Consider the following 24,112-nt stretch of genomic DNA (forward strand, 5'->3'; position numbering starts at 1 on the left):
ATTTTGGTACAGCTCTAAGTACGTTTGTTCAAGTCATTGCTCAGTATAATAGTTTTTCCTCTCCAGGCTGGTCACGAAGCATGTCACATACTCCACCTTGCTGAAAAGTCACCAGCTGCTATTTATAGACTCAGGACAAATTATTTTATGCTCTTTACTTTCACGCAGGAGGCCGAGATAAACTCGGTGTTGTCCACCACCTCGAACCTGACTGTCCTCGTGCCTTCTCTTCAAGCAATTGAAAACATGGATGAAGATGAGAAAGCCTTTTGGATGTCAAAGAGTAACGTCCCAACTCTACTGAAGTACGTTAAAGGTTTTGGATTTGGGGTGGGTTGGATTTAGTGAATTGCTTTCCATTCCAAACAAGACTTTGGTTTGAAGCCTCTAAAGCAAGACAGCTCTTACATTTCTAAGGGAGGGACACAGGATTCCCCTTCTAGTTACAGTGGTATAAATCTCTGTAGCAACTCCACTGAAAATAAAGATGTTATCTGTATTATGTCAGAAATGTTTAAAGGCCAACCTAAGATCAGAACAAAGCTGAACTAGGCATTGTACAAACAATTCCTGCTTTAAACCATAGTTTTAAACACACTAAGCATATTTATCTGAAAAAAAAAAAGAAAAAGAGAAAAGACAAAACCTTCAAATCCAGTTAATTTCCTTTAGGTATCATGTATTGACAGGAGCTTACAGCTTTGCTGATTTCCAGAATTTATCGTCCTCTGACATGCTGCCAACATCTCTACAGAGCAACTTCCTACACTTGTCTAAAGAAAATGGGGTGAGATGACCTGCAAACCACTGTGGTATCATGCACCAAACCCTGACCATCACTGCCATCAACTTTCTTGTATTACAAAACCACACAGACATTATGTACCCGCATTTTTAAAAAGACCATGTCATAAAATTAAAGGAATAGATCAATTACATTGGGCCCTCTGGGAGAAACATTAATTTTATTTTCTCCACCGCTTTACCTAGCTGAAATTTTGTCCGTGGCATTATTTATTCCTAATGTCTCAGTAGCTGCTGCAAACACTGGACTGTCTTGCAGCCAAGCGGAAGAGCAGTCCCTGCCTGGAGCAGCCTGTGTGAACTAATTTAAGACAAAGACCATCAAGGAAACCCAATAACTTATTTGAGGGAACTGGGAAGGTGGGAGGAAGCTTTGATACCGTGCACATGTCTGCATGTGTAACTTGATAGTCCCAAACCACCCAAAGGTATTTCTAATGGTAAAGAACTACAGTTGACAGCCCATCCCCCTCAGCCTTTTTATTTAGCACTCCATGTTCTGAGGAGGGTTTTCTGGAAATACATATGGCACATTTAAGCACTTCATCCCCATAAAGGGAGGGAAAAGTTCCTCCTGCTTCCATGACCCAAGGGGAAAAAAAAAAAAAAAAAAAGCCTCATGAATGGGGTCCTTCAAAGCTGCACAGTCTCAGGAGCACATGAATGGGCACAGGAGCTCATCCTGCCGTGGGCTGCAGGTAAGCGCACCTACCCCAAGTAACTACCCCAGTGTAAGAAACCCCATGACTTTGCCAGTCATGCACAAGCAGAGCCATGGCGGAGCCCCAGGCAAGTGTTTGAGAAGGTGTGGAAATCCAAAGCATGAACCACTGGGGAAACGTCACCACCACAATGTGAAAGCAAACCCTCTCTCTTCTCCTCTCCCTTTTTCAGAACCTCACCCTTGAGGGTGCTCACATCGTGGCTGGCGACATCGCATCCACAAATGGGATCATACATGTTATTGATAAGGTATACAGCCACATAGGAAGGATTTGTTCCTCTGCACCGTGAGAGGTGGAAAATAATTAACAGCTCTCGGAAAAAAGTATTTGCACAGAACAGCATTTTGTCCTGCATCTGATCCTTGCAGCTGCAACCACAGCATGTCCACGTGCACTGACATGGGATATCTGCTGCCTTTTCAGGTTCTGACCCCCCTCCGCAGCACCGTCATGCCGAGGCTCCTGGCCCGCCTGGAGCAAATGCCCGATTACTCCATTTTCAGGGGCTACATTATTGTAAGCTTTCACATCCTCTTAAAAATAGAAGCAGTTCTTTGCTTTGTTTGCATTTGGACTGGTATCAGACTATCAGCGGTCATTCTGATTTGTTTTTATGTGTTTCACAACAGCAATACAGCCTGGCAAATGAAATAGAAGCTGCAAACACATACACCATCTTTGCCCCAAATAATGATGCCATAGAAAATTACCTAAGGGATAAAAAGTCTGCTACTCTGGTACGTATTACTCACAAGACCTGTCTTAACAACTCAGTATCTCATCTCAGTTTTAAGTGGATGGACTGAAAGGACACAGGAATAGGAAGAGGGGTTCATTTTCCAGAAATCCAGCAAGTTTGGTTTTCTTTTTAACACCAGAGGAGGTGAGGAGGGATGGATCCACCTGTAATTTCCTGGAAGAACCTAGCTATTTGGTCTGGGCTTTGTCCTTCTCTAGGTTAAAACCATGCCGATAGTATCCAAGACATTTCATCAGTAGACTTTTTTTTTTTTTTTTTTTTTATTCCTGGAATGACCAGGAATAACAGTGAAATGAGTTCCCTAGGTGAACAAGTCCAGGCCCCTGTCATCACTGGCAACCCCATCATTAATAATGCCACAAACTATTCTGACTCTTTCTTAAAACTATCCAGATGCTTGCCCTGTCACTCCTACAGGAATGCTATTCCCCAGCCTATTTCTGCAGGCCTTTTCTAATCCCAGTTTTCAAGCACCATTGGCCTGTCCCAGGGCTCAGAAACATTTCCAAAGTTTTCTTGGCTAGAAAAATTTCCTTGGGCAAAGCCCGTTGCTGCTGCCCACCCCCAGGAGCCCCATGCCAGGTTCATGCCTGACTTGGCCACCAGCTCCTCCCACCAGCTCGGACGTGTCCATTCCCACCTGTCCTGCTGACCTCAGTCCTCATGCCCAGAGCTAGTTTATATTATTTTGACAGCAACACCTCTGGTCAGTTTATATCCCTTTAACCTTACGCCAGGAATATGTTTTAGCTGAAACAACTTTCTCTCTCTGGCATTTGTGCCCTGATGCATTTACAAGGCCAAACAGCCTTCTCAATCCTGTCGCTCTCCTCCCAAGATAAGCTATCAGTTTCCTCCATTATCCCAGCACCTTTCTTCATGTTTACTCTGGTTTGAAACAACTTTATCAAATGCGCGTATCGAGAGCCACACCTTGCAGAGGAAGCTTCGCCTGTGACTTGCTCAATGACATTAATACTTCCCTGCCTCTTCCATAAATATTTGCCCTGCCACGCTCTCTCCCTACTTCCGTGGTCTCCATTTACAGCCAGGAAGCTGAGGAGCACAGGGTTCAAATGACTCATCCCAAAACATTTACCACCAACCGGCAGACACAGGGCAAAAGTCCCACTTACTGCTTCACCAGAAGAATTCATGCATGATCAAGCTATGTCTGCTCAAATGATGTTTGAACGCTATTTTAGTTGTTTCATGACACATCACCATAAGACGCATTTATAACAAACTTTGAGAGATACATAAGACATCAATCCCATTGGATTCAGCTTACTAACACACAGAAATCCTTTTCATTTTCACTACGTACCAATGTTTCTCCTGTCTTTCTTCCATCCTCCCAACCTTGCCTGGTGTGGTGATCTGACAAAGAAAACCAGAAAGCCATCGTAAGGTTAAGCCTGTGCAAGCCTTATCCTCTTCATGAAACACCTTGGGAGAGCTCTGCCACAGAGGGAAGAGCTCGGCACAGGGAAGAGACTCCGTTTCTTGGCCTAGCTGGAAGGAAGGTTTTGTTCTCATTCTGCTGCTGATTAAAGACAGAAATGAAGATGCATGAGAGTTAACTTTTCCTCCAAAGCATCCAAGTAAGGAGGATGACATAGGGTTGGACATTGATGGAGGCCTATGCCTTAGAAGATTAGCTCTATCTTAATATCCACCTTCTTGCCTGCAAATACTTCCTTGACAAATCTGTGGAAAACAAAGCAGAATGCGTCCATCCTATGAGATGTAAAGACCACTACTTCACCCTGTGGGCAAAGCCAGGCAACATCACAAAACCTGCAACCTGGGGTTGTTTCATGCTTTCACACACTTTTGTAGGAGCTGACGAGCAAGGAGCAGTATGAATGTCCGTAACAAGGGGACAGCAGGCAACGGGATTTCCCACAAGCACTATTTATTGCAAAGACATACAACTGCAGCAGCATTATGTCTGTTGGCTAGGCAGCTCCTAAACCCTCCAGATGCCCATCTTCTCTCACATCTACAAATCTCTCATAAACACATCCTCCTCCTGCTGTCTCCTCCAAGTCAGGGAGAGCTCTGGGAGTCCTCTGCTTCCAAACAAGATGCAGAAGCCTTGGGAAGGCCTCACAAAATGTTGATGTACAGGGAATAATTTCACCACATCAAGGAAAAAAGAATACACTCTAGCACTAATGCATAGAAAACTTTCCAATTAATGGGTGTGGCTCTAGCCCTTTAGTGACGGAAGATGACCTTGAAGACTAAAAACAAAACAACAAATCACTAACCTATCAATTGCTGTAAATGTTCACCTATAGGTTATTCAGGGATTCCCAAAGGAGGAAGGAATGGGTATGGGGAAGACTGTAAAAGCATTAATGAATATGCAACTTGTGATGGCAAATGAACTCAAGAAGTTCAGAGTCCTAAAAAAAAATAATCATCTGACTAACTTTCTGTCAGCCAGTCCTATGCACAGAAAGAGACACTACCAGGCACAAGCTAACCTTGGTCGCACCAGTTCAATAGTCTTCCATTCCCAATGGTCAATAGAAGTTTTATTATGACAGGAATGTAGACTGTCCACAGTAAGAAATATGAAATAACCTGCCAGCTGGAGAAGCTTCTCCTAAAATTCAGGCAGTCTATGTTTGTCTTATACTTTGTGGGAAAAGCTATCCCAAAGAACTTTCCATGCTTTGTTACTTAACTCTGAATGTAATTGCACATTTGCAGGATGAAGGCCAAATCCGCTATCACATTGTGCTGGAGGAGAAGCTCCTGAAGAACGACCTGCACAATGGCATGCACAGGGAGACCATGCTAGGGTTCTCCTACCAGGTTGGGTTCTTCCTTCACAATGGCCAGGTACTGCTGTCTGCACTTGCTCAGATAAATGAGTTTCCTGCTTTTTACTAATCCAGCTTCAACTTTAAACTAACATGAAGTCAAAAAGAGCTGTGCGCCTCACATTAGCCTCTGGGACTTGTTAGCACAGAAGACGTCACTCAAATGCAACATCTCTCTCGGACCTGCTTAATTCAAAGTCACCGTTGAAGGGATCTTTGATTGAATTTGATTTCAGTTATACTGTTCCCATTTAGCATTGCATTTTAGAAGCTACTGTGCTGGATGTGCATTGCCAGCAGATACAAGCCTGCATCGCAAAGCAGTCATTAGTCTGACTTCCAAGAGCTATTAGAAACCTGCCTTCAATTATAAAACATCAATTCTATTTTCTGTGGATTTGCTGCACTTTCAACCCTAAGATCCTGAGTCACTTGGCAACAAATATGAATTGCCTTTTCACACCACTCATCAGAAAATGAGGCACAGCAAAATTTAGCGACACACCCAATTCTGTGGCACAGACGGGAAGGGAACTTGGTCCTTCTCCTTCTCTGTCCCAGAGCTTCCTCCAGCTATAGGCAAAGGAGGACAGAAAGAAAGCTCCGCACCAAAGGAGTTTCAGCCCTGCTTTTTCCTCTGCCACCACAGAGCCTTGGAAGAAACATCTGCTCAAGGGTCTGTTGCTGGTGAGGAGGCGTGGGGTAGCAGCAAAATGATGGAAGTCCTCCTTGAAGGAGCAGCTGCTGGGAAGTCTTCCCTGAAGCCCCTCATCCCCCACAGACCGCAAACCCAGCTATTAGCTTACTGTCGGCTCCTTCTTCAAACCCTTTACACCACACGGTGGAAAAAGCCTCTCTGCCAAATCCCGTTGCTAAGAAACTTCAACAGGCTGCAAGTCATCTCATGCCCTCCAGCCCAGTGAATCTCTTAAATGGAGCAACTGGGATGTGATCACATGCTTGAAGTTAACTACATTCATCAGTTTTCCTGAAGTGAGGCTTGTGCATTGCTCCTTCTTTCACCTGTTACTTGCTCTAGTTACCACATAGCTACCAAACAGCTCTGCTGCTTTCTGACGGATTGCATTTCTTTTGCAGCTATTCATAAATGATGCACCTATAAGCTATACAAACGTTGCGACAGACAAAGGAATTATTCATGGTTTGGGAAAAGTCCTGGAAATCCAGAAGAACAGATGTGATATCAATGATACCGTGATCACTGTAAGTGGTTCTGTTCATATAGTTGTTGAAAGGCCCATCAGAGAGATTTATAGACAAACACATCTAAAACATACCGGATACGTGACACTCTGTTTCCCAATAAGGAATGCATGCATTTTCCGCAAAGGACATTATTGCCAGAGTTTGAGCATCTATTAAGACTGCTGTGATCCTGACAACCTAGATAAAATGTAATTAGACTAGCAGAGGAATAAGCAATTCCTGAGCTTTAATTTTCAGAAAATAATAGTAATGCACTATTCTTATACATCTTCTTAGCCAGGCCACTTCTTTATAAAGTAAACAAGTAAAAAAGAAAAATATTCTTAATAAGGAAAAATGTTTCTTTTCATTCCCAGTGTATATTACTGCTGCACATATGCATGAACTTTTCCTCGTGCCCTCCAAGTAAAGCATTCTCCCTCTTTTGTTCCTTTCACATATGAAATATAAATGGGTTTACATTCCTTTAAAGAATAGGATGTGGTTTCCTCGATCTGGCAGAGAAAGGTTTCCTTTATCTCTTCTCCTGAGTGAGTCAAATAGGACAGCAAACAGGCAGCATACCTCCCTTTTTTATGGGGCATGCAGCAAACTAGACAAGGAAGACAAAGTGAGACTTGAGCATCAGTTAAAACAAATTTAACAGGCATGAACTTTTGCAGCTTAATTCTTTTCCTTGGGATACAGTCCCATATTTGAGTGTATTTCACTCAAGGCTTTCCCCCAGCTTTGCTCTCTCAGGTACTGGGCAAGCTTTGCATGGGGAAAATTATTTTCCCTGCTATGTTCAAATGCAGCAGCACACTTAAACATTCGTTTAAAGCTTACTAAAACTAAGCACATATTTAGCTAAACAGGAATAACATTAAGCATTGTATATTAGGTACAACAGGTACCTAAGCATTTTGCAGAAACTGACCTTACATGTGCAAACGGTCCACACACATGCAGAGCACAGGACATATACGCTGTACGAGTTTTTCCATTTCCAAGCTGCTATTGCCCTTGTGCCCCAGGCAAACCACATCCAAGCTCAGGATTTGCTTCTTATTTTGCTTTCGATGGGGAGGCCTTTGGGAAGCATGGCTTTAGAAGAGCAAAGTGAAATAGCCGAAAGAGCTTTACTTTTCCTTCAGAGAAGGCTTCCCATGGGGTGTCCCTGCAGACCCACTGGTAGGGACATTCTTCCTTGCTGAGCAGTCCAGCTACCCCCACCACCTTTACCAAAGTGGTTATCCTGACTATGCACCCCCTGACTCACCCTGCAGGTTAGATTTAGAAATATAGCTGGAAATTATACATTTTTCTGTTAAACGACCTGTCTGCAGCATTACACACTCGTTGTTAACTACTTCCCATTTGTGTTGCTTAAGGAAAAGTGCAGAGTTTGTTTGCAGCCATCAAGTTGTCCCCCAGGAACGAAAGAAATAGTAAGTAATTTATCATTAACGCTAATTTATTTTTTTAATCAGAACTGAGCATAGATGTATTCAATCCTGGTTTTAATATAATTGCCTTAGTTCCAATAAAAGTCGATGTAGTTACTTCAGCCTGCTACATACATTACTTACAGTCAACAGACTCAATCCAACCTGGAAGCAGAACCAAGAGCAGCTTAAAGATAGTTTTATCATGGAAGACCAGTTTCTAGTATGCATTGGGACAACTGAAGCCTCCTCTAACTGCAAAGGTGACCTCTACCATGCAAGACCAAGGGAGCTGAGCATGGTCTGGAGTATGCCTGCTACAGGAGGAATTACAGAAGAAGCTTTTAGCCCTTTAAGTCAGAGATGTACAGAAGGGCAAACTCAACCTGTCCCCAACGATACACTGTGAGTTATGGTCACAGGAAGACTTGGAGACTATAGAGACTTTGGATGCACAGGTCCAAAACATAAAAACTGGAGATATTTAGCCGATCCCTGTCAACCATGGTAGGACCTAGAGTTTCTTGGCACCTAAATTTTTCTGGGAAAGCCCCTCTGTTGGGATTATATAAGCATATTTTCCTTTATAATTTTTTATATTTTCGTTAATTATGCCAGTAATAGGATTTCAAAACAGATCAAGTCCCATCCATTCCATTAAAGTAATTGGCTGGCAAAGCCAAACTGAAATGCTCATGGGTAAAACTTAAAAACATTAATGTTTCCTTGACAATGAGCAGCCAGATGCTTATTCTCAATCTCCTAACAACTGTACAAAGAAACTGGCAAGTCTTCTTGCGCAAGCAATCTTTCCCAACCGTGTCCAGACCTGTAAGGTAAAGTTTCAATAGCTGTTTTAGCAGAACTCAGTTTTCCAAGAAGAATTAGGAAGAATAGGAAATGTGTCAGAAAAAAAGAAATATTTGTCAAACTTCAGAAAAACATTCTACTCAATTCTGAGAAAAGGCAATATTAGACACATCTTTAGAATGCCACAGGGCACTGAGTTAAATTGATCATATGTTCGCTAGCAAAAATCATTTAGCTAATGCATTTTTATTTCTAAAAGTATTTCCTTCATTTGCATTGTGAATGTGTGAGTCAGTGCACAGCATGCATAAAGTTAACGTCCCATTTTTTAACAACACTTGAAAGTTGCCGATCAATATTACTCACAAGTGGAGCCATTTCTCCAATTTGTGTTCAGGCAGGGGAGAAGAAATACTGCATCCTCTCGGAAAACAACATGAGAATGTACACCATCCGGATCGGGTGCCAGCAAAAGTGTGCGAAAACAGTCATTGTGAGTATACCAGTTCTGTCACAGTAAAAGCCAGGAACCCTCATCCCCGAACCTCACCCTGCTTGTAATCCCTGCTAAACACACACAGCACGTCAAGTTGATCCCTGACAATACATTTATAGGCCTTTTGTGCTGGATGCAGCAGAGATTGGAAGGTTAAAGGCTGCTGATGGCTGTGGCATAGGAAGGGCTGGGAGCTGATATGGTGCAGAGGGAGGACAGGTTTTGGGAGGGTAATCCCATGCTTGTCCCTAGCAATCCCGTCCACCTTTCCCTGGGGTGGAGGAGGACACCTGGGTACCACCAAGGACTTGAGGGGGCAGCCTGAGCCCTGTCACACTAAGGAGCATGGCCAGAGACCAGCAGAGCTGCCCCTCAGCACGGCATTTCTGGGTTTCCAGACGAAGGAGTGCTGCGCAGGTTTCTTTGGGCAGCAGTGCCAGCCCTGCCCAGGGAAAGCAGGGAATACTTGCTTCGGAAATGGCATCTGCCTGGATGGCATCAACGGCACAGGCGCCTGCGAGTGCGAAGAGGGATTTGTCGGCACAGCCTGTGAAGGCTGCATCGAAGGCAAATATGGCCGCAACTGTGATCAAGGTACCGAGCATCCCTGAACCACACAGGCACCTTCCCTAGCCTTGTCAGATGTCAAAACCTTCCCCTTAGATCTTCTAACCATGTCCATTATAGATCCTGGAAAGGTACGTCACTTTCAGGGTAACAGGCCAGTCTTAAAAACAACAAACCTTTTCTTTCCCCATTATGGTATTTTCTCCCTACTCCCTTGTTTGGAGATGGTGCCTCCTACTCTGGCATGCCACAAACAGCAAGAATAATCCTCTTTAGCACTGCTTTTTCACCAATGCTTTCCCATTAAAACACAGTTTCAGTCCCTGCATTCGGGAATAGAGGAAAGATAAGCATACTTTAAATTTAGATCTACTCTGTAGGTAGAAGCCAATAGGCACAAGCCAAAGCATTTCTTAAAATAGGCTAGAGCAGAAGGTGCCATGAGCAGAAGATGTCTGGGCCATGCGTCCTTCCCCTCCTTGCCTTGCTGCGCACGTTGCCACCCTGCCCTGGGACAGTGCCTTCCTCCCTTCTCTCTCCCTGCAGTGTGCACTTGTGTCCATGGGAAGTGCAGCAGCGGGATCGACGGGGACGGCTCCTGTGAATGTGACGTTGGCTGGAGAGGAGTGACGTGTGAGACAGGTGAGCGTCCCCTCCTTTTTGCCCTCTGGTGCAAGACTCGGGCAATTCAGGAAATGCCGGAACTACCGCCGTGATCAGATCCCAGTGCACTACCAGATACACAACAGCTTTTCACAGGCAGTGGAATACAGGTGACACTGGTGTGCTATGGCAATTAGGTACCATATTAATAGAGAGCCAGCTGAGATACTGCTCATGAGACTTAAATGCCTTACCTAGCTAATTCTCTATCACCCTGTGTCTGTCCCAGAAGAACATCCCATTTGTTAAGGCTATATGTTTTGCAGAGTTACCTAGCGCATTTTGATCCTCTGATCAAAAGCCTGAAGCCCTTCAATAAGTTGATTTAGGTATGCAACACTGGATGATATTAAATTACGTTCTTGCTAATACAATAAAAATTAATTAGCAAATAAATCATTTTGTGTTGGTTTAATACAGCTCCTATATCCGATAAGGTTATATTTTAGTTAGACATAATTAAAACATATTCAATAACATTTTCAGAACTCCATGTATAATAGAATAAAATTTTTAAAAATGTATAAGCACATATAATAATAGCATTCGATACCTGTTTTAAATTTGTTTAGGGAAAAAATAGTAATGAAATTAACTTTATCATTAACGAGTTGCTATAGTTGCTATATCTGAGCAAATTTCAGTTCCTTTGGAAAACCTACACTTATATAATTAAATTAACAACAAGCAAAGCGTTCCAGAGTAAACACAAATAAATGACAACAGGTGAATTTAAGTGGTACCCGCTGACCTATACAGATGGAGTCTCTATGCAGACTGAGAGAGTGGTCGTCTGGTGCAGAACTCGTATCAGACTCCAGCATCTCATGGTGGGAGAAAAAGACTGGGAAACTAGAAGGATGTTCACCCAAAAGGTTCTGATCCATGTTTCTTTTTTTTTATTTTTTTTTTTCTTGCAGAAATCAAAGACGATGCGTGCAATGCCTCATGCCATACCAGTGCTAAGTATGTATAAAATCCACTTATTTGGAGGAAGGGGAAGAAAAAAGGGGTCTCTTGCAAGCAAAAAGCATAGTCCAGTCCGTCTTGCTCTATATGAAGACTTCTCAACAACATAGATAACACTCATGTTTTCCACCACAGAGATAAAGGGTGGTATTAATGTACCATATTCATTAGGACTAAAAGTTCAAAATGTGCATGTTAAAAGGGGAAGCAAGATTTTGTGGGGAGAAAAAACAAACAAACAAAAAACCACCTTTGAGACATTCTACCATGCATTATACATAAAGATGGAACCTGCAGCACTAAAGAGAACAAGAGAGCAGGTCAAGGCTGATCACAAACATGGGTTTCTGAGGTGGGCTTTAGCTGTCTTTCCTATTTCCCCCACCCACCACCACACATATAACTGAGAAATGCCATCAGCACCAGGGACTTCACCAAAGAGAGCTGCATTTGACAAGAAACAGCTCTCCTCTTCACATCAAAACATTAAAAAAAAGAAAACACTCTTAGTGGTCCAGCACCAGTATTGGGACACTAACCAATTTCCAAAGGAGCAAGTCACCCCCACTGAGCCATTTACTGAATTGCACCTGCCCCCATCGTTGACCAGACAGCAAGATTTACATTGCCCAAAACATTTAAAGAACAAGGAAAGGTGGCTGGAAAGAGTCCTCATTTTCAGCCACAGCTCTTCTGTAGGAGCAGAGAAACCAGAGGGGCAAAACCCCCTTTTCCCCAGATGTAGATCATTCTCTCCCCGTGTGTTTGTGAACTGCAGTTCACAGCAGTGATATATTACCAGGCTTTTTTGGCAAAATTTCACTCTCAAATTTGCTCAAGGGGATCCCACACATGCTGGCATCAAGACTGTGTTTCTGACAGAAGACGACTGTTCTTCTCTTGAGCCTTATTCATCCGCTGTCGTACCCCTATAGGTAGCAGGATAGATGCAGGCATGGCAAGAGAGTTGGGGGAAGGACACGATTGTGCTGGCTGTGTTGTGGCATTTTCCCCGGGTGACAACAGGGAGCAGTCCCTATATTATAGAGAGCTCATGGGTCAGTAAACCCACACTTGCATACAGAAGGCCAAACTGTCCAAGAAAACCAAACTTGGAGCCAGGGGACTCGGATGCCTGGCTCTCACCCTGGCACATCATTTCTGCTGCATCCCTCCATAAATCTTGTGCACACAAACAAAAATTTATGCACAGGTTTTGGGTGAGCAGGCATGCAACTTCTGGAGTTCTGCATGAGAAAATACAACACTCGACAGCCAAAGCGTGCATTTTTAATACGTAAAATAATATATCAAAAACACATTTAGAAAGCTTGGTCTGACTAAGTTCATTTTTATGGTTGTAACTACATCATACCATATGGTTACATGCCTTGTTATTTCTATGAGACATTACCTTTGGAACAATGCACAAAAACAAGGGCTGTACAGAAGACCTACTTTTTTCCCCCCTTTTTTTTTTTTTTTAATTGTCATCTCCCACCTTTTACTTCTTTAGCTGCCTTCTCCTATCAAATGGCACTGCCTATTGCAAGTGTGCAGCTGGGTTCGAGGGCAATGGGACGTTCTGCACAGGCAAGTGGACTTTTGTTTCTTCCCTTTTGAAAAAAAAAATATAAATGCTTGAAGCCCTCTGTGGTCACAGCGGAGCTGGTGAGAGATGAGCACTTCCCTATGCACCAGTTAAAAAGCAAGAATTGCTGCCAGTTTGCTCAAAACAAATAAGAGCCCAACAGGTGCAGATTCATAGCAAACAAAGGGCTCAAAAATCTCCGAGTTGTGGGGCATTGTGCTAAGGGAGACCAGAGAAAAGGGAACATGCCGTGCACAACCCAAGCCCTATTGTTTGCACAGTAATGAAACCTGGATTATGACTTTTACTCCTTTTCCCAACAAAGCCCAATTCAGGGTACAATAGCACTTCCAGCTATTGGAAGCTGTGTAGCCCTACCATTTCCTCAGCTTTCTAAACTTGCACAGATTTCTGGGGTGGTAAAATCAACTTCTTTAGACCAGAGAGATCCGAGAGACCCTCAGAAAGGGCCAACAGCAGCTTATCCCAGGTGTCCCTCCAAGAGTCTGGGATATCCAGACTTACAAAATAAACTGCTTCCGGCTACAGTGATTGTAATTAATTTTACAGTTGTTTTACTTAAATCTTAAACTGATTAAAATACTAATTCTCTTGGGAACAGAAGTGTATTTGTCTACTTACAATGGCTGGCAGGGTCCTAATCCAAGATTTTAGCACTCTTACTCTGGCTGCTTTCACTTTCTTTTCTGGCACAAATCAACCAAATCCATTTTAATCTGCTGGTGGGAAATTCCCCATACGCAGGAAGAGCTGGGTGACACAGGTCACCCACAGTGTCTCTGCACTCACCTTTATTCCTGAATATACAGGATTCACAGGCAAAAACAGTTACAGGACAAGTCGTCTCCCCAGTCTGGCTGTTACAGCTGCTGAAACAGCAGTTTGAGGTCATTTGAGGCAAAAACTATATTAATATTTGGGCTCACTTGGTTCACGCTGAAGATCAGAAAAGGCTCCCTCCCTGTTTCCGGGGTAACCTGAACAAGCTCAATTTGCCAGCCTCCAGCTCATCCAGAATTGCAGAAATAGCGCGAGTATCCACCTGAATAACAACCAGGACTTTTTGTTACAGGAGGTGGCTGGGTGGTACTACACTCAGGACCTCCCACAAGGGAAGGCCGTTTGATCTGTATGCAGAAAAAGGCAAGCTATGGGAAAGCTTCAAATGGACATTTAATCTAGAGAAGAACGTGAAGGTCCCTTTTCTGGTGCTTGGTTGGAATAGACAGAATCAGAAGATGGGAAATTACTGAAAGTCAGTTCTGCACGAATTCTTATCTTCCAGGCTAGAAGAATCTTCTCAGCTTTCCCTCTTGTAATCAATAAGATGAAATAAATACCTGGCACTAATGAAATCTACGGCCTCTCAAATCAGAAAGGTTCTGCGTTCAGAAAATGTTAGCAAACCCCTTTAAAAGATAAGGGCACCTTATCCTGAAAAGCACAAAGCCATTTAAAGCACATTGTTTTAAACTGGGTTGTTGTCACTGTTCAGCTATTGATGCTTGTGAGACCAGCAACGGTGGCTGTTCTGCTAAAGCAGAGTGCAGAAGAACAACGCCTGGCAATAGAGTATGCGTCTGCAATGCTGGATACACCGGAGATGGAATAGTCTGCATTGGTAAGCGTTCACAATATCTCATATATCACAAGGAGGGAAGCTACAGGAATGAGCTTTCCTATAGGTAGATCATTCTCCCCGTATGACCCAGAAGTGCAGTTTCCTGATACTATAGACCCTGATGCCAAAGGCATCTCTACGTGCCACGTGGTTGATACTACTTGTCAGACCATGCAACTATAGCAGTGTGGTGTGACACCAAAACTTGTTAAAAAAAAAAAGACCTACTTCTCAATAAGGATAGCCCCATCTTCAGCAGCTCGACACACTCATATTCCTCTGACCATTGCAAGCTTTAAGACTTCTAGATGTTGTTGTACTATACCTCCCTAGGTGTAAATTTAGAAATGCTGGTGGCAGGGTTTTAGCCTTCACCAAAACAACTGCAAGACCTAGACGTTAAGTAGCTAAAGGAATGAGTTTGTTTGATTCATAGATGTCATAAATCTGCATTCCTAGTACACTTTACTTAAAATTCTCCCTTCTTGGGTTTTCAGCAGTCACTCTTTTTATTATACTGTTTCTGTTTTATAAAGAAATCAACCCTTGTCTGGAGAACAACGGTGGATGTGATAGAAATGCAGAATGCACGCAGACTGGACCAAATCAAGTGAGTACTTTGTCATTGCAGAAAAAAAAAGGCTGACCCACTGTTTACTTTTGGGTAAAGAAAGATTTCCTCATCTCAACTTTGTTTTAAATGGAAAAGCAGATTTCATAACAAAAACTTTGAAGAGTATATGCTTCTCTCAAAAAAATATTTGAAGGGGAGCGTGGACAAATATGAAAAAATTAATTTCAGTAAAAGAAATCCAGAAGTGCAGAGGAAAGCATTGTTTTGCTGATTCAAGCAGTTGTTTTTCTCCTTTGGGAGGTTTTGACATGCAAGCCTGTCAGTTTGAAAGCATTGCCAAATAGCTTTTCTTTTATTGTTATAGAAACTGTCCACGGAAGAAAAAAATTCATTTCAGAATAGCCCTTCTCCCAACATAGCTCAAACATATTCACAAGGAAACAAAACAGCCTGAATCATAGTTCTCATACAGAGGTTACGGCATACCGGCATCCATCCACTCACTCCTCTGCTGTTCTGCATCTCCCATGCAGAAGTACCACATACTCCCCAAAGAGAAAGAAGTATAAAAGGACTAGGGGAGAAAGGAGAAGCAAATTGGCCAGGGCAGTCAAGTGACACAGATTAGTGTTTCTATTTTTCGTAACAGTCTCAAAAGAAGCTGAACTCCCTGGCTGCAACATCCCCCTATAGTTTCATATTGGCTATCAGCAGGACTGTAATCCTCCTGCAAGCACTCCACAACGGTAGTTCTTCAGCAGCAACGCAGAAAACGGCAACCAAGAGTCAGAGGCCACCTCTTGCCTTCCAGTTGTCCAGGGACAGGAGGGGCAATAACCACATCATCCCGTTTTGCCAGTACTGATCAATTAACTCTTTGCCTTGACTGTCGTTGGCAAGTCAGTACATTTCCGGTGGGAGCACAGAGACACTTAACTCCTTCCCCATCCCTCCAGACAAGACAGGTCATGGCTATTTTGTTCTCCACACCTTCACTGGGGCTGGAAGTAGTAGCTATAACATGACAGGTCCCAGGTTCAAGAAAGACAGGGGCCTATCAGAGAGAGTCCAGTGAAGGACTACAAAGATGATCAAGGGACTGGATATGGGGAAAGGCTGAGAGACCTTGGTCTGTTCAGCCTGGAGAGGAGAAGACTGAGAGGGGACCTCATCAATGCTTATAAATATCTAAAGGGCGGGTGTCAAGAGAATGGGGTCAGACTCTTTTCAGTGGTGCCCAGCGACAGGACAAGGGGCAATGAGCACAAACTGGAACACAGGAAATTCCATCTCAGCATGAGGAGAAACTACTTTACTTTAAAGGTGACAGAACACTGGAACAGCCTGACCAGAGAGGTTGTGGAGTCTCCTTTTCTGGAGAAATTCAAAACCTGCCTTGGTGTGTTCCTGTGCAACCTGCTCTAGGTGACCCTGCTCTGGCAGGAGGGTTGGACTAGATGATCTCCAAAGGTCCCTTCCAATCCCTGCCATTCCGTGGTTATTTATATTTCCTTACCCATGGGAATATGTTAACAGTGGAGCAAGAACAACCTGCACTACAAAATGCCATTGCAGCAGAGCCAAACTTATAGGACAGAAATGAGTGTGCTTTCTGTAATACTTTCAGACATCCAGATACCTAACACACTGCTATTACACTGCCTGCCAGTTTTATTTCTGCTGCAGAAATCTCCTTGAATACTCAATCTCCTATATACTAAATGTGAATTCTAAATTGAGAACCATAAAGCAGTGAATTGGAGAGGAAGATAAGTAATTTCTTTGCAGCCGTGTTAATTTTTCATCTTTGTGGTAACTGCAAGTGCAGAACAGTAATTGTGACATAAGCGTCAAATGCATTACCACTGCATGGGAAGCCGTCAGTAACATCACGACACCATTCCAAGTGTGTTTTGAAGATATTTTTCATCACTTAAAAAAAATAGAGGAAGGCAACACAAGAGAGGGGAATACTAACCTATGCAAATCAAATGAGGGAAACAAATTAGGGTTTTAGCCTGTTTTGCCAGCAGGCGTGCAGGTGTCAGAGGGGTCATTTCAAATGACCAGGACAGCAAAGGAGAAACAAGAGATGGGTAGGCAGAGAAAGGGCAGGTAGAGCCCCTTGGAAATTGTTATTCCCCAGTCTCAGTCTATGGCTGTTCATGTGGCTAAGAAACTGCTGCGGGAGAGATGATGTACACCATATCACTATGAAATATTTTGGCAAAAATGTAAGTTAACTAAGTGTGCTGAAAAAAAGTCAAACATGTTGTCTGGTTTTGCTTTGTAGGCAGTATGTAATTGCCTGAAGGGATACTCTGGAGATGGTAAAAGATGCACGTACATCAGCCTGTGTTCACAAGTAAGTATCCATTTCAGGAGACTATTTCAGGTCTTGTTATAATCATATGCTTTTGGGTTTTGTATGCATTCAAAACTAAGTCAGATGGGTATATCTGGGACCTTCTATGCGCAGAATCCACTTATGCTAGCTTAGCTAATTTTTAAACGTGCTTAGTTCAGTACATGCTTTAGTGCCATCACTGGTTTAGAAACTACACATGCAGTAAGGGCTTTTCCTGGACCACAGCCTGGACATAATACAAATGAGGGCCTGGACTCATCACTGAGTCTTAAAAAACAAAACAAAACAAAAAAAGCCTTCAAATTTAGAGAAACAGACCCTAGTCTGCAGTGGTAAAGTGAAAGTCATGTCTTCTCAGCAGATTTTTTTGTCATTGCTAGAATTCATACAAAGAGCCACCATCTAAATTTGTGTTTGGGACCCAGAGGGCTTGACAACATTTCCGTTACTATGGCTGGGGAGTGGAAATACGGTTTCTAGGCAAGACAGTTAAAGAGCTTGGTTCAAATTATAAAAAAAAAAAAGAGAAGCGTGATCTATTGCACGTTACCTGTAATGTGAAAAAAAAATAATTAAAAAATTTTAAAAAAATCAAAGGTTCAGATTGTTGATGCTCAGGGGCCAGTTCTAACTTTTCTAGGAGCCAGGTGATTGGGGACCGAGAGAATAACCTCCTGTAGATCAAACCCCCTATTTATTTTGAATATTCTCCTGTCATTAAGTCCTCTGGTGTGATTTGGGACCGTATCTGTGCAGCCTGAACAAGAGAAACAATTAATTGCCATCATACACATCCCCTTCCCAGTCTGAAATTTTTATAGCCCAATCAGAGTATCAATTCCTCACATTGCTGGGTCGTTACCAGTGAAATCCATGTTGGGACAATCCAGACCCATGCACCTGGGTGTGCCTGGACTCCCTGGAGTAGATGTCTCCATCAGAGGTCCCAGCCTGCAGGCTCACCTAGGGCAAAGCTCCCATGGAGCAGCCAAAGAACAGAGCCTCACAGACCCCAGGGCCACGCGTAGGCTGCATCCCAAATGCATCCCTGTGGATGCATCATACAGGACAGCAACACTGCAAGCTGCAGCAGAGGTGGGTTAGTGGACAGTGAAACGGGAGATGGGTGGGAGGATGGAAACTTCTCTCAATGGGGAGATTAAAGGAGAAAAACAAGAGAGTATTCTCCACAGAAACTGTTTCCCTCCTTTTCCTCCACAACACGCAACACAGGGCTTCCTGTGGCATTCCTCATTCTCTCCCTCACTTTTCCCTGCAGGCTGAGAATTAGCCACATGGGTTTCACACAAGCTAACTCACACACTGCAAACCATACATTCGCAAGCGACGCGGTGCTCTGCACCAGCCGCATTGCTCTGCTCCTTGGCAAGCTGCAGCAGGGACACATCCTCTCGCCCGTGCACATTAATCCTTTGTGCTCCCAGTGCAGCAACAATAATTCTCACCCTCCCAGCTCGGCCTGTCAGCAGAGTTTCTCTAACCTTGAAAGGTTGCAGAGATGAAAGAGCAAGGGCAAAACCAGAAGCTGGAGGAAGGGGAGCTCAAACTTACGAGCTACTGCTTCCTGTGATTTTGTATGCTTTTTCTTTTTCCTGTGCCTCGTTCCAGCAACTCTGCTTCCACCTGAGAAAATATATATATATAAAAAAAAAAAAAGATAGTCTTGAGAAGTGCCAGTGTCAGACCAGAGGCTAATCTGGCTTCACTGTGGCCAAACCCCTGTGCAGCAAAGCTTCACGGGAAGCTATGATAAACCCAAGATCGCCAACAGTCCGTGTAAAGCTAGCCAAATAAATGGCAAATGCACCCAAACTGACTCCTTACAGCCAGGGCTCACTATGGCCGGTCAAGTCAGGCCCTGCTGGTAGCTCCCAGAGAAGATTCTGCTCCCGCTCATGGCCTGTGGGAAAGGATCCTTGAGATGACCTGCAGCAGAAAGGACACCATGAAACAAGCGCAAGGAAAGAAAAGATGGCTTCTCAGTTTTTCCTGATTTGCTTTCAGATCCAGGATAGAAGTGTATTTGCAAACCAAGGTGCTAACTGGGGAGCACCTACTTGTGGCTGGGCAGAGCTCTGAACCCCAGCACACTGCTTCTGGATGAGGAACATCTCCCTTTAGCACAGAGACTTTCCTGGAGCAGGTGGCCAGGTGAGGTGCATCTGCTGCTCCAAGCCTTAGGTCACACTGGTGGTGCACCCAGGGGCAGACAGGAGGTGTTTTAGAGGAGAGCACATGTGGTAGGGCCCCATTCCAGCCAACCTGGGCCATCAGACAAAGAACAATAGGCAGTCCTATGCTAGTGGTCCTCTAAAAATCCAGCCTCCTGGCACCATAAAAGTGATTTACAACTGTAAATAGTTCCCTTCAGTATAAGTCAATGCTGCCTATGCAGAGCGGCGAAGCCTCATGCTCAAGGTCCAGAATGAAACCTGCCTGGAAATTTATTGGATCCTTGTAGCAAAATAAAGATATAAGGAAGAAATCAAAACTACACCCTCTGCATAAAAGGATAGTTATTTCTTATGAGCCTTAAATGCTCTTTATTGTTTGCAAGAACACACATGCCATCAGAAGTTCCAGTAAGATCTGGTTTCAAAACACTTTTGGGATTAAGTCTTTCTAAACTATATACATGGAAAAAAAAATGATGAGCTAGAATCTTTTTGTATGCCTGGCAATGAAGGAATTAACTATTTTAAATTGTTATCTTACAAGAATAATGGAGGCTGCAGTGAATTTGCCATCTGTAATGACACTGAATTGACAGAAAGGACCTGCACCTGCAAAGATAACTACATTGGGGATGGATTTAAGTGCCGAGGCAATATCTTCCAGGTAAAGTGCCACATGTGTTTTCTGGCCCTTATTTTTCTTCAGATAGTCAATTAATACAATGGTTGTCTCTTGAAACATGCCAATTTTTTCATGAACACCCTAGATTTTGAAATAATCCCAATCCAAGAAACTAGGAATAGGAACAGGATGCTGCAAGATAACATTACCTGCCCAAAAAAACCCCACAAACAAACAACTGATGGACAATCAATGTGACTGCAGTGCTAGGGAGTTAATACTGGTATTTTTCAGTTTCAAAGCCGCCTGTTCTTTGACAGAGAAAGGTAAGAAAAAAGCAGGAGCAATGCAGATGGGCATCATTTATTCCAGGCTAGAAGTTCTCTTTCTTTCCCAAGTGCTGCATTTGTTTTTACGCCATAGATGTTGCCTCATGTTTGCAGCAATGTTACGAAGTTTTGTTCTTGATTGCAGGAACTTCTCAAGGACTCCAACACATCTAGGTTTTATTTCCATTTAGAGGTAAGAAAAGGTCAACCTGTGGGGGGAGGGATGCTGTGTTTACCAGGTTTTTTTGGGGTTGTTTTGGTTGGTTGGTTTGGTTTGTTTGGATTGTTTTCCCCCCCCCCCCCCCCCCTCAAGGAGCAGGGCAGGGAGCAGGCATGAATCCACCAACTTAACTGGAACTGGATTTGGATGACCAGCTACTAATATGGGAGATGCTCTAATTTAAACTATTGACTGCCATTAAAACCTCTAGAGAATTAATAATAAAGATTAAGATCCCAGGGAAACATAGGGCCCCCAGACCAGGCATAACACTGAAGCTTTCACACATTCACAGTCTGAGATCTTCCAGCATATCTCTCTTGAAGTCTGATGTGAGCAAATATCATTCTTCTGCTACATTCCCAAACTGTGATGCTCTTTTCTGCTGACACCTAGTCCAAAGACTCATATTCTAGCTTCAATTTCACTACCATGGGTAGATGGATGGTGTCCTCTCACTTTGGCAGAGCTCTCTTCTTATTTTAGTTTATCAGAAGTCATTGCAAAGCATCTTCAACACCCCAGGTCCATTTGTACCTCTAACAGTATTTAATCTACTCCTAGGTACAAGAAACCATGTATCAGCTAAATGCATGTACCAACACATGCACATATCCACTTTTGACTATCTCAGGATGAAAGAGTTTATTCATCTTCCTTTGCCCAGGAGGGAATAGCCCTCTCCACCCTCCCTACACTTAGTTTGGTTGAGAGCTTTCCCTCTTCTTCTCCTGTCTGTTCATTATCGCAGAGGAAATGGAGTCTTGGCTATAAGCCAAAATCTTCCATTTGATACCCACGGGTACGGGAAGGAAAGTCCACACAATACAAGAATTTCTCTCACCCTTGCGCCACAGGGAAGGGAACTCAATGTGCAACAGGGCTGCAGGCACCACTTCCCGCTAAGTAGAGCTGTCTCCATCACCAGGTGACACTACAGGCATTAACGACTCACTACTGCTTTGTCCTTTTAAATTTGGCAGGCCTTTTCTATCAGAGATATTGCAGGCCCTGGCCCTTTCACTCTGTTTGTGCCTCGAACAGACATACTAAACAGCGATCCACGAGTAAGTAAGAAGCCAGAAGTTTTTGGCGAGCTGGCCATGAGCTTTTGGATTCAGATGCCTTGCTCAACTGCTTCACAACTCCTCCACTTTCTGCTGCAGGTCAAGAGCTGGTTTGCCAGAGGAGTGATGGCTCAGGTCCTCCGGCACCACATAGTGGGTTGTGCCAGTCTGATGTACAATGACCTGACAACAATCAACAATGTCACCTCTCTCCATGGGGACCCAATACACATCAGCTACTCTCAGGTAACAGAGCATGAAGAGGCAGGGGACAGAATAATAAAACAGTCTGCTCTCATTCAGCTTTTTAAAAAAAAAAAAAAAACCCACACAACACTGAATGGTTCCCTTTCCTCCTCTGATTCACGAAAATAAACAGCAGTCTTCTTTGAATGCTCATTCAGCTGAAGTGTTCAGCATTTATCTACTATGCAAAGAGCAGAGCTGTACAACCCTTGCTTTGACACAAGTTATTGTACCCTCAAATTCTGACCTTATGAGCATGACCAGAGTTTGAAAAAGCAAAGGGCAATTTATCAAAACTGAAGCTAGTGTTTACTGCAGAGAAGGGATGGTCTGGGCTCACTGTATCAAAGAAATTTGGCATCGGCCTCACCCTCCCACAAGGTTCCACAGAAAATGTGTTTTTGTTGCCTTTCCAGAACTCGCTGGTTTTGAACAACAAAGCTGAAGTTATACTCAGTGATGCTGTTGGCACAAATGGCGTGATCCATGTCATAAACCAAATTCTGGTCCCAACACATATGCAGGATTTCCCCCTTAAGAAGGTATGTGTAGCTCATTGCCACTGTCAACCCAGGGGCTTTTACACAGTTACCGTTAGATATAATTCATGTAAGCTACAAAAAAGGAAAGTTGCAGAAGTAAGTACAGACCTCATACCAATATTGTTTGACACTGCTGAATAAATTAAATGTTATGTTTAAAATTCATTCAGGAATTACAGTTATAAGAGGACTTCTGCACAGGGCTTTTACAGTGGCTTTGATTTCATAACAAGAAATTACTTACAGGGGAAAGCAAGCTAATATCTGCTTTTTAAATACCCATATAATGTGTTTATTAGATAAATTACTGAAATTCCTTCCTTTGTAGGAAAGCCTTAAAGTGGTTGCAGCCCAACACGGCTACATCCTGTTCAGCAGTTTGCTAGAGGTAAGGACACAAGAGACAGCAGCCATTGAGCAAAGGTTTTAAACAATTTTTTTTAAAGAAAAAAGCATAGACATGGCACATGACATTACTAGCAGGATGATGTTCAGTGGAGCCAAAGGGCTGACAACACAGTACGCGACAAGCCTGGTCACCACGTGGTCCCTCTCCCACAGAGGTGGGGGGATTCCAAGCAGACCAACAGCCACCTTCCTCCTCCACGCTCAGCTCTGTCCTACCATACATCAAGTTACATAGCCAAGGTTTGACCCAAATACGAGTTTGAGCCCAAAGTTGTGCGGTCAGCCTGGTTTTTAGTGGGCAGTCCTGGGTGATGAAGGAGTTCTGAGAATTTGGTCATGTAACTCAACTTAGGCAGCTCAACTCAGGCATCTGTTTTTTTAAAGTCAGGGTGTTTGGAGGCTGGCGACCAGGCAGCCCACAGGCTACTGCATCCGAGTTATACTAGACGTTCGCCCGATAGGGTCAATGTCATTTTATAATCCTCCACCCCAATTTTTGGTATGTTGCAGAAAAACAACCTGCTTGGGCTGATCAACGATCCTAATCACAGACCCGTCACGCTCTTCTGGCCCACAGACACAGCTATCCGCGGGCTACCACAGGAGCAGCAGGACTTCCTCTTCAAGAAGTCCAACACAGACAAACTGGTGCAGTACCTCAAATTCCACATTGTCCGTGACGCTGTGGTAAGCCCTTGCTTTTTAGGTGTGTTGCCAAGGCCAAAACATGCAAGCCCAGACACAATCGTTTCCCCTGTTTCCTTCCAAGGTGTTGGCCTACCAGCTCCCCAGCTCCACCACATTGAAGACCCTGCAGGGCTCCAACCTCAGCGTTAGCTGTGGCGACAACCGGGAGATTGTAAGTGTTCACTCTGCGGCATGCTTACCCCTTGTCCCTGCTGCAGGACCCACTCATGCAGACCCCGCTGTGCCTGTGCACAGCCCCCAGAAAGGGTCAGTGACACCAAAACTCAATTGGTCTTCAGCAGTCCATGTCAACAGCCACAAAACTGGGGCAGCCAC

The 24,112-nt window shown here is 43.6% G+C and overlaps 1 protein-coding gene across 4 annotated transcripts in view; it reads left to right on the plus strand.

Moving 5' to 3' along the window:
* STAB2 (stabilin 2) overlaps window positions 1-24,112 on the plus strand; it is an 89,440-nt gene that overhangs the window by 44,306 nt on the left and 21,022 nt on the right. For 3 of the 4 annotated variants that reach the window (XM_054208514.1, XM_054208534.1, XM_054208503.1), the window contains 24 exons: window positions 169-305; window positions 673-787; window positions 1,699-1,776; window positions 1,953-2,045; window positions 2,159-2,266; window positions 5,014-5,145; window positions 6,225-6,350; window positions 7,727-7,783; window positions 8,988-9,083; window positions 9,485-9,680; window positions 10,200-10,295; window positions 11,237-11,282; window positions 12,802-12,878; window positions 14,393-14,518; window positions 15,055-15,128; window positions 17,386-17,457; window positions 20,200-20,319; window positions 20,752-20,799; window positions 21,810-21,893; window positions 21,993-22,139; window positions 22,556-22,681; window positions 23,010-23,069; window positions 23,600-23,776; window positions 23,859-23,948. In XM_054208514.1, the coding sequence (XP_054064489.1) occupies window positions 169-305; window positions 673-787; window positions 1,699-1,776; window positions 1,953-2,045; window positions 2,159-2,266; window positions 5,014-5,145; window positions 6,225-6,350; window positions 7,727-7,783; window positions 8,988-9,083; window positions 9,485-9,680; window positions 10,200-10,295; window positions 11,237-11,282; window positions 12,802-12,878; window positions 14,393-14,518; window positions 15,055-15,128; window positions 17,386-17,457; window positions 20,200-20,319; window positions 20,752-20,799; window positions 21,810-21,893; window positions 21,993-22,139; window positions 22,556-22,681; window positions 23,010-23,069; window positions 23,600-23,776; window positions 23,859-23,948 (2,481 nt within the window). The remainder of the gene's footprint in view (window positions 1-168; window positions 306-672; window positions 788-1,698; window positions 1,777-1,952; window positions 2,046-2,158; window positions 2,267-5,013; window positions 5,146-6,224; window positions 6,351-7,726; window positions 7,784-8,987; window positions 9,084-9,484; window positions 9,681-10,199; window positions 10,296-11,236; window positions 11,283-12,801; window positions 12,879-14,392; window positions 14,519-15,054; window positions 15,129-17,385; window positions 17,458-20,199; window positions 20,320-20,751; window positions 20,800-21,809; window positions 21,894-21,992; window positions 22,140-22,555; window positions 22,682-23,009; window positions 23,070-23,599; window positions 23,777-23,858; window positions 23,949-24,112) is intronic. The other variant, XM_054208525.1, reaches the window with a different exon arrangement.

Source organism: Rissa tridactyla, chromosome 1 (genome assembly GCF_028500815.1).
Source record: "Rissa tridactyla isolate bRisTri1 chromosome 1, bRisTri1.patW.cur.20221130, whole genome shotgun sequence".
In the NCBI taxonomy this organism is placed as follows: domain Eukaryota; kingdom Metazoa; phylum Chordata; class Aves; order Charadriiformes; family Laridae; genus Rissa; species Rissa tridactyla.